General features: G+C 37.0%; 1 protein-coding gene across 1 annotated transcript in view; it reads right to left on the reverse strand.

Moving 5' to 3' along the window:
* Positions 1–17,940, reverse strand: part of LOC122794677 (disintegrin and metalloproteinase domain-containing protein 33-like) — a 2,280,125-nt gene that overhangs the window by 1,907,042 nt on the left and 355,143 nt on the right. The window contains exon 2 of the mRNA XM_044063306.1: positions 7,686–7,765. Coding sequence (XP_043919241.1) covers positions 7,686–7,765 — 80 coding nt within the window. The remainder of the gene's footprint in view (positions 1–7,685; positions 7,766–17,940) is intronic.

Here is a 17,940-nt window from a genome sequence, read left to right on the forward strand (position 1 = left end):
GAAAACCCATGCTAATGCAAAAACAGTTCTGTCAACTTTCTAAGTTTGTAAGATAAATATTTAAAAAGCGTCCCTATTTTGGGCCTTTGCCCCCATTATTTATGGCTATGTCCAGATTTCTTGCTCTAAGAGGTTGAGAGGTATGCTTGCAAATCAATCGCAGGTTATCTGTGTCACAGCCAGGGTCTCCTCCATCTGCACCATAGAGCCGACCAAAGATCAGTGTCTTAGTTGTATCATAAAATGTAACAGTTACATAGCACAAATAAAAATGAGCTTCAAGCAAAAAAGCAAAAAAGCACTCCAAAAATAAATAAGATGAATGGAATTGCATTAAGTTTAGGGTGATTCGGTAGCACAGAACACATACCATACTGGTACTACAGAAAGAACAAGAACACAGAAACTAGGAAAGGCACAACTAATTAAATTAATAACACAATAAATAACACAAGAAGTACATCATATGCTGCTTCTAGACAAACAATGGGACCAAACTGCAGTGAATTTTATAGTGACATTTTTAAACAGCACGGAGAAAGCCTGACAGTCCTTTGGCAGCATAGGGGAGCAAATACCAGAGCTGTCAATAAGCTGCTACATGTGCTTAGAGTACTGTGTTTCATTCCTTCTACCTTTATTTGTCTACTCTGTGACTTTGAGCAAGTCACTTAACCAGCCAATTCTCCTGGGTCACCCCTGAAAAGGGAAATTTGTCCAGTGGACTTACCTGGTCAACACCAGCCACTTTTTATATACTAACAGTACAGTTTACCACTTGTAACTTTTCCTCTAAGTTTACTGATTTAGATACCTGTCTGTGCCATATGCCAGAAATGCTATATTTATTTTTATGTTTTAACCAGGTTGATGGATTGATTCTAGTGGACATGCTTTGGCCATTACCAAGGCCAGTATTCACAAAGCTACAACAAATAGTCCTTGTAGGAATTAACAAATAACTATACAGTGTTTGAAAAATCTAGCCAGACTACTAATACACATTATTCAGGCAATTCAGTTCAACAAGAGTCCTCCAATCAAGGCCACTGATTTACAATTTTTAAAGTAATGAGAATCTGCTTATATGAGCTGAGATGCTACTGACATCTTTGATTTTTAGTAATGATGGCGTTTCCGCTATCATTGTTAATGTCGACTCACATAAGTTAAATAAAACATATGTTTTAAAGAGTGAATATTGAATAAGGCAATGTAGTCATTTTCTGTTTATTTATTTTATTTTTATATTTGTTTACCGGGAAAGTCCGACTGAGTGTGAGCCCATTTTCAGCGGAGGTGCCAGGGAGAAAAGCTCTACATGCAAAATACACAAAAATTATTACAAAGACAAGTTGGACAATTTAAAAAAAAAATTCTTTTAACATAGTCAAAAATTATGCAATGTATACAAGTATAGTGACAAAATACTAATGTTACAGTTTAAGGAAAATACAAGTACACATTATATCATGTTGTCAAGTACAACGTTTAATGTACAGTGAGATATTATTTATTTATTTATTTCAGTTTGGTGACCGGAGAGGTCCACTGGGTGAGCCCGTTTTCAGTGGAGGCCCGGGGAGAAAATCTCCACAGTACAATGGTAAATCACATAATGAAAGATAATAGTAAAATACACTGAACTATTATTACAATCAAAAATAGGTGGGAATTCCACAAAACAGTTAGAAAAACATGTATGAATTCATTTAAAAAACAAGCTATTAGGATTTTCAAGAGGAATTGTCCTGGAGGGTGAAAGGCATAGAACATAGGTTGAAAAAAAGAAAAAGAAAAAGGTTTGTTAGTTATAATAACAATGTGTGAGTAAGTGGCAGAATAGAGGGGTATGAAGTTTAGCCAGGAGAGAAGGAGGGGAGCTTAGGAGGTATAGAATGAAGAGTGCAGTTACATTTTCTTTGAGTTTGCAGGTAGCAGTGGAGTTGAGTTTTGAAGGAGTGTAGGTTGTCACAGGTCTTTAGTGTAGCGGGCATGGCATTCCATTTTTTAGCTAGGGTAAAGGAGATTAGAAGCTGACCAGTTGGGCGCTTAGGTTTGTGGACGGAGATAAGATTTTGATGGGAAGATCTGAGGGGTCTGGGGGGGTATAAGGTTGAAGAATATTTGATAGTGCAGGGCAGCTGCTAGGTTGGAATATAAGTTTGTGGGCTGAGACAATTTGGAGGTAGTCTAGTTGATTAGGGAGTTCAAGCCAATTTAAAGTTTGAAGGGAGGTGCAGTGATGAGAGAGGGAATTTGACTTGGTGGCGAATTTGGAGATCTTATTGTAGCATATTTCCAGTTTGGTGGTTAGGGTGGATGATAGATTTGTAAGTAGAGGAGCACCATATAGAAGAGATGGGAGGAGATAGGTAGTGGCCAAGGTCTGTCTAGTAGAGAGGGAGAGAAATTGATTATTTCTGTATAGTAGGCCAGGTTTTATGTGGGTTTTTTTAATGTTAAGTTGGATGTGGGTATTGAATTTTAAGTGTTCATCAATGGTGACCCCTAGGAGTTTTGCAGAGGGAACGATGTCAATGATGAAGTTATTAAGGCTTGTAATTTGAAATGAGTTTTTGACAGAGGGGGTGGATTTAGAGTGAGTGAATAGGAGAATCTTAGTTTTGTTAGCATTTAGTGAGAGGTGGTTTTGGTGCATCCATTTTTCAGTGGTTGAGAAGGCGGTTTGGGTTAGAGATTTGAGTTCTGTAAGGTTAGGGGCATAGCAGATCAAAGTAGAGTCGTCTGCGTATTGGACAATTTTGGTATTGGGAATAGCTTTGTGGAAGTCAAGATGTTGAATAGCAGAGGGCCAAGTATGGACCCTTGGGGAACTCCTGTGGGGGTAGGAAGGAAGCTGGAGGAGGCTTGGCCCCATTTTACAGCTTGGGACCTGTCTGAAACGTAGCTGGAGAACCAGGTTATAGTTTCTGGGGAGATGTTAAGGTTAGAGAGATGGTTTAGTAGATGGGAGTGGGAGATGGTATTGAAAGCTTTAGATAAGTCTAATAGGACTGATGAAACTAGATTCCCAGAGTCTCGAGCTGAATTGACAGAGTGTAGGAAGGAGATAAGGGCTGTGTTGGTATTATGTCCAGGGCGGAAGCTGTGCTGGGTAGGAGAGAGCAGTTGGTCTTTGGTTAGGAATGGCATGAGTTGCAGGTGAATGCATTTTTCAAGAATTTTTGAGATTGGTGAGAGGATGGCTATGGGGCGGAAGTTGGAGTAATTATAGTTTTTGCCGCCTTTATGGAGTGGAAGGATGAAAGCACAGCGCCATAGTTTGGGTGCATAGGATTCGAGTAATGATCTATTTATCAGGATGCTGATGGGGAGATCAGTACTTTTTTAAGAAGGAGGAGGGGATATTGTCAGGGGCATTGGTGCAAGGTTTGAGTTTGGACAGGAGTTTTTTTAATGAGGTAGGTAGACACAGGTTCAAGTTCAAAGAGAGGAGTTGAGAGATGTGTGTTGGAGGAAACTTGGGCAGAGGGGGGTGGGGGGTTGCTGTTGGGGAAGGTTTTGGTTAGCTCGGCAATAGTAGAGGTGAAAAAGGTATTGAATAGTTTGGCAATGTCTTGGTCAGATTTGCTGGTATCAGGGCAGGGGTTGTTGGTTGTGCCAGGTTTAAGGAGAGAGTTAGTGGAGTTCCAGAATTGTTTGGGGTTTTTAGCATGATTTATTTGTAGATGGTCGTAGTAGGACTTTTTATCTATTATAACTTGTTTTTTGGCTTGGTTTCGTAGTTGTTTATATTTAAGTAAGAATACAGGTTGCTTATGATGGAGATAGCTTTTCCAGGATTTATCTCTTTGTTGCATGATTTTCTTTGTTTCTTTAGTTAGCCAGGAGGCAGTCTTGGCTTTAACTCTTTTAGTTCGTATTGGAGCTAGGGAGTTTAGGATAGTAAGGAATTTGGAGTTGAAGAAATCAACGGCTTCATCTAGGGATAGTGTTTTTAGTGGGTTCCAGTTGGTGGCTTTGAGGGAGTCAGAGAAGGTAGAGGGGTTAAAGTTAGATACATTGCGAGTATGTAGGAGTTTATGGGATAATGGGGAAGAGGAAGTAGTTCTATGGGTGAAGGCAGGGAGATGGTCTCCTAGTGGGTCAGGAGTGACACCAGATATGGTAGTTCTGTTAGGGTGTGACACCAGGATCCAGTCTAGGATGGAGCCAGTGAGGTTGGTTTTGTTGGGCCTGGTGGTACAGTTAATAAGTTGTGTGAACTTGAAGAGATTGATTGTTAAGGTGGGATCATGATTAGAGATTTTTTGCCAGTCAATATTTACATCTCCCATGATATAGGTTTCATAATTAATATTTGAGGAGGTCCAAGAGAGGATGTCTTCCAAGGTACTGGTGTTGTTACCAGGTGGAATGTAAAGGGAGATGATGCAGATACATTTGTGGTCATTTAATTTTAGAATGCCAGTAACTATTTCTGCGTTATTAAAGGAAGGGATAGGATTTGGGAAGGGAGTGATGGATAAGTGATTGGCGTAGATTAGAGCTACACCACCACCTCTTTTAATTAGGTGGTCAGATCGGAGACATTGAAATCCTGGAGGAAGGAATTCTGTATCAGTTATGTGTGGTTTTAACCAAGTTTCGGATATGGCTACTATGTCGGGTGAATTTTGGTTAAGCCAGGCATGAAAGTGGGTAATTTTATTAGCTAAGCTTTGGGTGTTAATAGTGAAGAATTTGAGGTATTTACTATTTGCTTTGTTGTTGGAGGTAGGGTTACTTGTTTGAGATATGTTTGGTCCAGGGTTGGGATGAATGTCGCCTGCTAAGCAAAGGTAAGAGAGAAGGTGGATAAGTTTGTTAGGAGAGTGTTTGGTTAGGAATGGATGGTAGGGGGTTGGTTTGGGCCTGTAGAATTTGGTGGGGATTTGGAATAGTTTTAATGTTGAGAGAAAAGTGGGGTGAAAGGGGGTTAAAGAGACCGAGATATTGTGGAAATGATTTGTAGGGAAGGTAGGTGGAGGTTGATGTGGAGGGGTGAGGTAAAGGTTAGTATATGAGGTGGTATGGTACAGAGGGAGAAGAAGGAGGGACAGGACTAGTGTAGGGGTGGGGAGTATAGAGGGAAAGAGAGCATTATAGAGAGTAATTTGATTAGAGGAACAAAGACGTTTGTAGGTTAGAGAGATTTGTGTATGAACTGGTGGGTAGGGAGGAGATTTGTTAAAAGAGGTTTGGTAGATGGAAGGGGAGGTAGTTCTAGGAAAAAGTGGGAGGGGTAGTCTTGTGGGGTGATTGGGTGATGTAAGGGGGAGGGAGTATGTGATGGAAATAAATGTAGGACTACTGGGGGCGGATGGGAAATGGGGACAGGGAGGGGAGTGGAGTGAGCCAAACAGGGCAGAGGAGTTCAGCTGAAAAAGTATCAGCCACTGCAGGTGGGAGCAGAGGTAAGTAGGTAGAAAGAACGTTAGACTGGGTGGAAAGTGGAAGAGCTTGAGCAACACTCGAGGAAAATATAGTGTATGGAAAGTGGAGAAAGATTAGGGGAGGTTTGGCTTTGAGGGATGTAGAAGCAAAGTTGGAATTAAAAAGAATTTATAGAGTAGGAGCAGGCTGAAAGGTGGAGAGATGGTGCCACCTAGTGGATAAAGGAGAAATGGCAGGCAGAGAAGGATGGGGAGAGAGATAGAGCAAATACTCTAAGGTAAAAGTAAAATAAATAAGTTTTAAGCAGAGAAAAAAAAACAAAAGGGGGGAGCCTTCAAAGGGGTACAGAAAAGGATGGGAGGCCAGGGGTCACTGAGTACCAGTGAGAGGGAGGTTGTTGTGGTCTGCGGTAGGCTGCTGAGTCACACACACTGAGGAACTGGTTAACAAATATGGAAGTTCAGATATTTGAGATTGGGTAATAGGCTACATACATTTACTGAAAAAGGTATAGGGATTCCACACAGAGGTTCTGTTTCAAGTGAGCCAGACTAGAGTGTAGGGAGGTCCAGGTAAGCCAACTGAGCCTTTGCAGGAAGTAGTCCGTAATTTCAGGAGGTAGAGCGGGACTTTCACGAGGGAGTACTGTAAGAGAGCAGGGAAAACAAAACAAAAATGAGTAAAAAAGGGGGGAGAAGAGGAAAAATAAGCAGAAGTGAAAAATAGGGAGGGAAGAGGAAGAGGGGGGATGCAGGAATAAAATGTTAGAGCTGGTTTAGAGGGAAATAGTGAAGTCGAAGAGGATATATATGGAAATAAGGTATGTTAGAGAAAGGAAGGTAAAGATGGAGAGAACAGCTACTGAGGGAGAAAGCAAGAGAAGGCAGGGAGAAAAAAGCAGCAGAGAAAACAAACCTAGTTTATGGCACTATCATCCAATGCAATTCAGAGTCAGGCAGTTATGCAATTCAGCAGACAAATGCAGTAGAAGAATACAGTATCAAGTTCAGGCAAGCAGATACATTTGTAGCAAAAACATAGAAAAACATTGTACTTCTACAGATAATACAATAGAAATGGCTAGGCACTCTACGTATGAGTAAAATGATCCCAAACAACTACGACATAGTCGACAGTCAGGGGAGGAAAAATAAAATAAAATATTATAAAATGGCTCCCGTTTGTCTCAGTGGAGCTGATAATAACCCAGAAAGCAATTCAAGGTAAATGCATGTGTGTGTGAGCAGTTCTGTGAACTAGCAATTAAGTCCTATTCTGAAGCTCCAGAGCGTTTACGCAACGATTATATTAGTAAATAGAAATGTTACAATTTAAGCAGAATACATGCAGAATATTGTATCATTTTGTCAAGTAGAAGGTTCAAAGTACAGTTAGATATTTGTTATAAGGTAGAACTAAAACTAAAGATTATGAGGTAGAAACTTGTACAAACTACAAAAATGTCTTGCCTATAGGAGCTACTGTATTTGAAATTAAAATTATATGGATTGTGGTGGAATTGGTGTGGATAGTAGTTAGAGGGTATGGAATCCGAAAGACAGTAAAAAGAGAATAGTTAATAGATTTTTTGTGGACTGTGTTAAAATACTTCAGGAAGCTACTGTTTATCTAGAACAGTAGAAATAATAAGGGAAAGTATGTTTTATCCTGAAGAATTGTATTACAGGATGTACATACTGAAAATGATCTGCTTTTCTTGTTGTTCATGTTTTTTTTAGAAAATTAATTAAATTAAAAAGGGAAATGTACATAAAAACAAAAAGCATCCACAGGAACTAACACGGCAACTGTCCTTACTGGAGCAAACTTTCACCATATAGGCTTCATCAGACCATGGTGAAAGCGCTTACCCATCATTTATTGTAGCGAATAAAATCTATCAACTATATTTATTACGGACTTGACTACTCAGCATTTGTTACATATATTTATTTGGATATTTGTTATACAGTTTGCTCCAGTAAGGGCAGTTGCCGTGTTAGTTCCTGTGGATGCTTTTTGTTTTTATGCACATTTCCATTTTTTACCACGCCGCAGGAGCTTTCACCCTTTGGAGCTGCCTCGTTTCATTTTTTCTAAATTAAAAAGGGAGTGTTGCTGTTGGTAGATGAGCTATGAAATCAATGCACTTTACTTGTGTTACTCTGGCAAAGTATTAAAATGTTACTCTGACAGGGTATTTTTGGATGCGATTATGTGAATTATAAGAGCATCAGTGTTTGCTCTGCAAATATTAGAGGCTTTATTCAGTCAGTATTACTGACCTGTCTGTCTGTGGCCGTTGCTGGTTCTGTCCACTGTTGAGAGACCCAGGCTGGAATAATGATTTCTCCAAGAAGTTCTCCTGTTGAGAGAAAAAAGAAGTGAGTAAGACTTGTGACATTGCAATCTGGAAAGGAAGCACCTAGAAAAAAATAACAGGAACCAGATGAGAGATCAGCTTATAAATAAATCTAAAATTACAGAATTAAAGGGCATAACCTCATTAGGAAGATGCCACAGGCAAGGCAAAAGCAAGTATGTAACATAAAATATAAATAAATAGTTACAGCATATTAACTAATACAGTACAAATTGCAGCAAACTAAACAATTATATAACAATTGCCCTGGTGAAAGTTGTTGTAGACCAAGGAATATTGTTTCACCGCATGGCATATGACACAAAAGCATAAAACTGAGTGCTGTTATGGTACTCTGCATGCAAAAACAGGGATAACAGAAGTTGCTCTGCTTGTCTATATGGACGACGTATGATACACAACCACAAGAGTGTTTACAGATAACAAGAATGATTATAGAATGGAAGAAAAGGCACGAGTATTATCTAGAGAAATCTGTGACACAGACTGCTTATTTCACATATTTAAACAAAGATTTTTCAGTCAATAAATCTGCACGTGTTGACATTGTAAGTGCAGTGTGTGAGTGTGTGTGTGTGTGTGTGTGTGTGTGTGTGTGTGTGTGTGTGTGTGTGTGTGTGTGTATAACATATGGCTTTTTATGTAATTACAGTGTATTTAGCTTACTAAGTACCTGATCATGAATCCTTGTTTAAACACTGTCTCGTGACTGACAAGAAGCTTTCTATCCCTCATAAATACCGCAACAAGAGCTATAGGAATGTCACTGCTGCTGTTTGTTGACTGACTCACTCCCTGCTGCCTGATCCTCACATCTCGCAAGAGAGTAGATGGATGTGCTTCACCTAAGGAATGAATGGATTTCGGCTCCAATCCTACAGAAAGAGGATGGCCTCAGCTGCCACCCTGAATGGGGAAGCTGGTGAGCCCTGGCAAGGAATAAATGGGTTGAAGAACCTCTGCCCTGCTGATTAGGGCAGACAAAGGAAAGTGGTGTTCTGCTTTAATATACATGAAAAGATAATACTGCTCTGTTCTTAAAGGAAATTCACTTGCATTTTTATTCCTGTCACTGAATAAACATGCAGTCACTAAAGAGGCACAGTAATAAACACAACAAAACTACCCTGTATAAACTGATAATCTGTTCTAAAATAAAGATATTACATTTCTAACAGATACTATGAAATCCTTGTCTTTTTCAGCCGCCATTTTAACAGATACATAAAAGAAGGTCATATCCAATCAGTATGGAAACATGCACTAATTGTACATTTCCTCAAGGGTGGTACTTCTATAGATTTTAATGCATTGCTGTCACATTTTTTCCAAGATTACTGAGAAATGCTTTTGCTAACAGATCTTGAAATGTCTCTTTGAAGTCAGTGCTCTTCCTGGTACTCACCATATTTCACACCCTAACTGTGGCCATCTTCTGTCTCGTGGGGGATTGATGTTGGTGTCCAACAGGGTTCCATATTAAGTCTATTATGTTCATTATCTTTGAAATGAAATAGCTACCCGCTATGGTTATGATGAACTCACCCAATAAGCAGATAATGTAGCTCTGCAATATCTGATATCTCAGTCAAAGCTATTGAGGTTAGCAAGAATGTATATATTATCTTCAAAAAAAAAAAAAAAAAAAAAAAAAACGGTTTGCAAATCAAAAATTCCCTCTCATTTCTAATTAGAGTAAGTCAGTGCTGTTTCTATCTGCAGATATCCATTTCAGGTCCTCTTGATCTTCATTTGAATGTAGGTTAACTCTTAACATTCACTTTCTTGACAAGGTACCAGTCAAAGAAGTCACAGCTGCCAATTGTTTGGCTGAATCATTAACAGTCAACAAATATAACTTACTCATAGTCAACATGATTATTGAAAAATAATGAAAGGCTTGGCTGCCTGTGCAGGGTGAGCATATTTTTTTCTGAACCTCCTAAATTAGCATTTCCTGACTCTTGCCTACTTCTGCCTCTTCACTACTTGGCACGCTCGGTCTTCACTACTTGGCACGCTTGGTCAGTGGCATGACTGAGGCACAAGACAGAGCAAGCATGTAGCTAGACAATATATTTCACAGCTGGCAATATGGCAGAACTTATCAATGACTATGTATAAATCACCTTACTGAAACTCAACCGCCTCCTTGTGTCTATAGAACTCTACACAGCACACAGACTTATTCACTTAAAACTGACCCTTCCTATCACCTGTCTTTACCTGAAAACACATTCAATGAAAGATGACAGCATCCTCTCCTAAACTAATTCAGATCCCAGTTATAAGAAATAAACATGATAATTTCATGTTTATGGTCTTCACAGGCAACAACTGGCATAAACTTACATTTATCCCAAGGGATTTAACTGGAAAGATACAGTTGAGAAAGGGAATCAATATCACTTCCTTATCCAATAGAACTGTTTAAGGGGAATAATGTTGTGCTGACTGGTTTTGCCTTGAGGTTTCATATTTGTCAAAATGGTGCAATACTTCTTGGTGTTTCTGTTCATGCTGACTACTGGTTTAAATGTTCTGTTAGTCAATTGATGATTAACTATATAAACTACGGTGCACTGCAGATTTAGTATCAGGTCATGATTACCTATTAGATTACCTCTTTATGCATTTCGGATGCACTTTATGCAGCCCTAGTTCATTTCCAGAGTACAGTGACCTGTTAGGCTATGATTTATTAGCATGGTCTTCCTGTTATTTTTGGGAGCGGTGTAAATTTTATTTAGCGGTATTACTAGTTAATATTTGTCAGTTATTATGAGTACACATGTCTTAATGTACTGATTTTGTACTGTGATATCTTGTTTTATATTCGGTTTTACAAAACTGTTTTCTTGCTTCAGTCAGGCTTAGATGTTAGTTTTTGTTAACTAATCTTAACAGGGCTCTGCTATCCCAGAGGCCCCCTACTCATTTGTTGGCAGTTTGGCTTTTTGTGTATTAATCCCTTTTCTGGTTTATGTGTAGGAGACTGGAGTCTAGGGCTAGGAAGATCTGATTATCAGCACATTCTGACCAAGGTGACTGCGTTAACACTAGGGTTACTCAGTGCCACCCAAGTGTGAAATTTCACAGGACACAGGGTCCATCTTCTCTTGCCAGTACTCTGAAATCAGTCTGTATTTACTGACCGGTGAACATGACTTGTCCCACCAATATTGTTTCTAGAGCTGTGTTAATTAATGACAGGTCAATCAGAAACAAGCTGGGTATTACATCCAACTTGTTCTAAATGGTTAACTTGGTGTTTGTTACATAAATATGGTTGGAAAAATGCCCTGGGTAGTATCTTGAGTATTGTATTTTGCCATATTGCCATATTGTCCACAGCACTAGACAAGGGAGCTCAGGTGAGGAAGTGGCAATTTGTAATTTATTCAAAGCAGAAAAATTACTGGAACCAAAGTGAACAGAGATAGCCTCAAATGTTAAAATATGTATTTTAATAAGCCAATGAAATACAGATGAATGAAAGGAAATCCTTTCAATCATTTGTATTTCTTTGGATTATTCAGATTAAATCCTTTCAATCATTTGTATTTATTTTGATTATTTGGATTAAATCCTTTCAATCATTTGTATTTCTTTGGATTATTTGGATTAAATCCTTTCATTCATTCATCCAGGTGTTTGAGTGGAAATGAGGTGGTAGATGTTTGTTTGTTTTTAAACTGTAACCAATCAAGCCTATTAAGGGTGACATAGCATTTTTCTTTCAATAAATCCTTGTAACAAACATGACTGACCATGAAGATGACTGATCTGATGACCCTTATTATGCAAAAGAGAAGGTAATGACCTCCTATTTAATCAGCAGTAGTAAAAAAGCTGCTGTATAGTTTAAAAAGTGAAATATTAAAGAGTCAGTCCCCATGAATATCAACATTCAGCAAACTCTAAAACAAGGTTAACCCCCCCAAAACAGTGTATTTGTTATATTTTTGGCCCCTATGAAGAAGGCCATCATCTGCCCCTGCTACATTTCCTTGATCTTAGACACAGAGAAGCACTGAAAAGCACAGTAAACATGACTGGCCATGAAGGTGACTGATCTGATGACCCTTGTTATGCAGAAGAGAAGGTAATGAACTCCTATTTAATCAGCAGTAGTAAAAAACTGGTGTATAGTTTAAAAAGTAAAATACTAAAGAGTCAGTCCCCATGAATATCAACATTCAGCAAACTCTAAAACAAGGTTAACCCCCAAAAAAAGTGTATTTATTACATTTTTGGCCCCTATGAAGAAGGCCATCATCTGCCCCTGCTACATTTCCTTGATCTTAGACACAGCGAAGCACTATTGACCTCCCCAGACTAGATCAGTAACTTTTCTCATTGCCTGAGAGGAGATTGAGACATCTCAGTGTTGTGACATACCTACTGTCAATGGGATTTTTGTTTATATGTCCTATCTGTTTGTTGGCATGCTCCTAGTATTTGGTAAACTTGGCATACATGCCCCAGTATCACCACCATAGCTGCTATTCCTGCTGTTGACAATTCCTCTCCCCCTGGAATAGGCATACAAGTGGAATAATCACCCACCCCATCATCTCAGGTGCCAGGCTTGCAACTATACCTCACACCTGTCCAGATTTCTGCAGAATGTCCAGATTTTTTGCCACATATTTTAGGTCTGTTTCCTATAAAATTGTGTTTTTTTGGCTAATCATTGAGGATTAAAGTCAGAAAATAATGGCAGAAATTTTAGTCTGTCTTCATACCCTTTGTATTTTTTTGGATTATTTGGATTAAATCCTTTCATTCATTTGTATTTCTTTGGATTATTTGGATTAAATCCAAATACATTTGTATTTCTTCGGATTATTAAAATACATATATTTAATGTTTGAGGCTACCTCTGTTCAGTTTGGTTCCAGTAGTTTTTCTAATTTGTAATTTATCAAACTTTTAAATTATGAAGGTTTATATGGGAGGACTAGCACCACTGAACAGGCATAAAAAGCAGGAGGGAATTATTGGTTCCTCCTTGTGTGAAATCCATTATGATAGTTTTGACCATTTCTCTAGAAGTCCCTAGGTCTCATCATCGACCTAATATGCAACTCTCTCGATGGTTAATCTGGGGGGGGGGGGGCAGTACTTGGGCTGATGATGAAATATGTAAGACTTGCCATGTAGCTTCTTGGCTTAATGGAGAGCTTCATCTTTACTCACACAGTTGCTACTGCTGCCTATAAAGTTGGACATTCATTTGACTTAGTCTTCAGTTTGTCCTGAAACCAAAGATTTGGTAGTGGAACCTATCGCCTGGTCAGACTGTCAACTAGTCCATTTCAGGATTGTCTTTGTTCTGTGCAAGAACCCTAGTACAAGATTGTCAAAAGTAATATTTTTGCTCTATGACTTCTGAAACCGTATGTCCAGTCCTTGACCAGTTACTGGAAGGAATCAACGTGGTTAATCTGGATGCACTGGTGGTGGCCTATGACTTTGCCATCACCAGTGCATTGGACCTGGTCACTGCAGTTGGTTTACTCCCTACAGCTGTTTCAACTATAGTTTGACCATGAGATGGAGTTATTGCAAAGGCTCAAATGGAGGTTGGAATGTAGATGAGGTTGGTCATGTCTTTTTTGCAGGAATTTGTTCTGGATGAGCATTCCTCTCTGTACCAGATGGAGATCTCTGCTACAGATAAGTCATTCAAGGTGCCTAACAACACCAGCACCAACAGTCAGCTGCCTCTCTATGTTTTGAAGAGGACTTGATGTACACAACCACTTACTTATCAGGGGTGCAGCCCTTCTCTTCAACCTGTTGCATGACTGACTACAAGAATTTTGTCAAACTTGCCTCATTAATGTTGGATCCTTCCTAGTTAATTTTATGTCTTATGCTGGGACCATACTACCTTTAACTTGATGAATGAACCCCTGTTGTCTCAAATCTCTCATACTGCATGCTATAGCTATGTTTAACTCTTGCCTGACCTCCATCTTTTTGCCTTCTTCTAGCTTCTGTAAGATGCATTTGCACCTAAACCACATTCCTTCCCTCCTTTCTTGTATTACATCAAAACTATATGCCTATTAGCTATGTCTGTTAAACTGTTGACAAATGACAAAGAAACACATTAGCTAACTCTGATTGTACTTGATTTGTCATCATTTTATGCAAGTTAATTATTTCTCACAATATCAACAATGAGCAAAAATCCAAGTTACAGTTACAAAGTAAAACAAAATTAAGCATGTATGATCTGATGAAGTCTTATCATTACAGTAAGATGAAAGTACTTATTTTGTGGATTTAATAGCGTGAATGGGCATACCTTCGTTGAAGGTTGTGCGTCAGGGCTGGTAACACAGAACGTAAAAATCAACTACCAATCATTAGTGGAACGGTGTTCCGCTGTGGCGAACCCTAACCGGGAAAAGCCGAAAGACACAACAACAATAAATGCAATATTATTCAGGGACTACAGTGCACCTGTGCTTAATTTTGTTTTTTGCTAGTTTGTCTTTTTCTTGTTAATTACAGAGTATCTTTATGGCAGAGGAAAAAAATAACACTGGTCACAGCTTCTGCTTGCAAAGTCATTTCACCTTTCAGTGCACAATGTAAACAAATAGATTTCTGCGAATGTATAAACTGAAACATAATAGAGTCAGTACAAAGTTATTCAATGTAAACAAATAGATCTCTGCGAATGTATAAACTGCAACATAATAGTCAGTACGAAGTTATTCAATGTAAAGAAATAGATCTCTGCAAATTTATAAACTGCAACATAATAGTACGAAGTTATTCAATATAAAGAAATAGATCTCTGCAAATGTATAAATTGCAACATAATAGTCAGTACGAAGTTATTCAATGTAAACAAATAGATCTCTGCAAATGTATAAACTGCAACATAATAGTCAGTGCAAAGTTATTCAAAGTAAACAAATAGATCTCTGCAAATGTATAAACTGCAACATAATAGAGTCAGCACGAAGTTATTCAATGTAAACAAATAGATCTCTGCAAATGTATAAACTGCAACATAATAGAGTCAGCACGAAGTTATTCAATGTAAACAAATAGATCTCTGCGAATGTATAAACTGCAACATACTAGTCAGTACGAAGTTATTCAATGTAAACAAATAGATCTCTGCGAATGTATAAACTGCAACATACTAGTCAGTACGAAGTTATTCAATGTAAACAAATAGATTTCTGCGAATGTATAAACTGCAACATAATAGTACGAAGTTATTCAATGTAAACATATAGATCTTTGCGAATGTATAAACTGCAACATAATAGTCAGTACGTAGTTATTCAATGTAAACAAATATATCTCTGCAAATGTATAAACTGGAACATAATAGTCAGTACGAAGTTATTCAATGTAAACAAATAGATCTCTGCGAATGTATAAACTGCAACATAATAGTCAGCACGAAGTTATTCAATGTAAACAAATAGATCTCTGCGAATGTATAAACTGCAACATAATAGTCAGTATGAAGTTATTCAATGTAAACAAATAGATCTCTGCGAATGTATAAACTGCAACATAATAGTCAGTACGAAGTTATTCAATGTAAACAAATAGATCTCTGCGAATGTATAAACTGCAACATAATAGTCAGTAAGAAGTTACTCAATGTAAACAAATAGATCTCTGCGAATGTATAAACTGCAACATAATAGTCAGTACAAAGTTATTCAATGTAAAAAAATAGACATCTGCGAATGTATAAACTGCATCATAATACTCAGTACGAAGTTATTCAATGTAATCTGCTAATGTATAAACTGCAACATAATAGTCAGTAGGAAGTTATTCAATGTAAACAAATAGATCTCTGCAAATGTATAAACTGCAACATAATAGTCAGTATGAAGTTATTCAATGTAAACAAATAGATCTCTGCGAATGTATAAACTGCAACATAATAGTCGGTACAAAGTTATTCAATGTAAACAAATAGATCTCTGTGAATGTATAAACTGCAACATAATAGTATGAAGTTATTCAATGTAATCTGCAAATGTATAAACTGCAACATAATAGTCAGTACGAAGTTATTCAATGTAAAAAATAGATCTCTTCAAATGTATAAACTGCAACATAATAGTCAGTATGAAGTTATTCAATGTAAACAAACAGATCTCTGCGAATGTATAAACTGCAACATAATAGTCAGTACAAAGTTATTCAGTGTAAACAAATAGATCTCTGCAAATGTACAAACTGCAACATAATAGTCAGTACGAAGTTATTCAATGTAAACAAATAGATCTCTGCAAATGTATAAACTGCAACATAATAGTCAGTACGAAGTTATTCAATGTAAACAAATAGATCTCTGCAAATGTATAAACTGCAACATAATAGTCAGTACAAAGTTATTCAATGTAAACAAATAGATCTCTGCGAATGTATAAACTGCAACATAATAGTCAGTACGAAGTTATTCAATGCAAACAAATAGATCTCTGCGAATGTATAAACTGCAACATAATAGTCAGTACGAAGTTATTCAATGTAAACAAACAGATCATTGCAAATGTATAAACTGCATCATAATCGTCAGTATGAAGTTATTCAATGTAAACAAATAAATCTCTGCAAATGTATAAACTGCAACATAATAGTCAGTACGACGTTATTCAATGTAAACAAATAGATCTATGCGAATGTACAAACTGCAACATGATAGTACGAAGTTATTCAATGTAAACAAATAGATCTCTGCGAATGCATAAACTGCAACATAATAGTATGAAGTTATTCAATGTAAACAAATAGATCTCTGCGAATGTATAAACTGCAACATAATAGTCAGTACGAAGTTATTCAATGTAAACAAATAGATCTCTGCGAATGTATAAACTGCAACATAATAGTATGAAGTTATTCAATGTAAACAAATAGATCTCTGCAAATGTATAAACTGCAACATAATAGTACGAAGTTATTCAATGTAAACAAATAGATCTCTGCAAATGTATAAACTGCAATCTAATAGTCAGTACGAAGTTATTCAATGTAAACAAATAGATCTCTGCGAATGTATAAACTGCAACATAATAGTCAGTATGAAGTTATTCAATGTAAACAAATAGATCTCTGTGAATGTATAAACTGCAACATAATAGTCAGCACGAAGTTATTCAATGTAAACAAATATATCTCTGAAAATTTATAAACTGCAACATAATAGTACAAAGTTATTCAATGTAAAGAAATAGGTCTCTGCAAATGTATAAACTGCAACATAATAGTCAGAATGAAGTTATTCAATGTAAACAAATAGATTTCTGCAAATGTATAAACTGCAACATAATAGTACAAAGTTATTCAATGTAAACAAATAGATCTCTGCAAATGTATAAACTGCAACATAATAGTCAGTATGAAGTTATTCAATGTAAACAAATACATCTCCGCAAATGTATAAACTGCAACATAATAGTCAGTACGAAGTTATTCAATGTAAACAAATAGATCTCTGCAAATGTATAAACTGCAACATAATAGTCAGTATGAAGTTATTCAATGTAAACAAATTGATCTCTGCAAATGTATAAACTGCAACATAATAGTCAGTACGAAGGTATTCAATGTAAACAAATAGATCTCTGCAAATGTATAAACTGCAACATAATAGTACAAAGTTATTCAATGTAAACAAATAGATCTCTGCAAGTGTATAAACTGCAACATAATAGTCAGTATGACGTTATTCAATGTAAACAAATAGATCTCTGCAAATGTATAAACTGTAACATAATAGAGTCAGTAAGAAGTTACTCAATGTAAACAAAAAGATCTCTGCAAATGTATAAACTGCAACATAATAGTCAGTGCAAAGTTGTTCAATGTAAACAAATAGATCTCTGCAAATGTATAAACTGCAACATAATAGAGTCAGAACAAAGTTATTCAATGTAAACAAATAGATCTCTGCAAATGTATAAACTGCAACATAATAGTCAGTACGAAGTTATTCAATGTAAACAAATAGATCTCTGTGAATGTATAAACTGCAACATAATAGTCAGTACGAAGTTATTCAATGTAAACAAATAGATCTCTGCGAATGTATAAACTGCAACATAATAGTACGAAGTTATTCAATGTAAACATATAGATCTCTGCGAATGTATAAA

Source organism: Protopterus annectens, chromosome 2.part1 (assembly GCF_019279795.1).
Source record: "Protopterus annectens isolate FY-2018-M chromosome 2.part1, PAN1.0, whole genome shotgun sequence".
Taxonomy (NCBI): Eukaryota; Metazoa; Chordata; order Ceratodontiformes; family Protopteridae; genus Protopterus; species Protopterus annectens.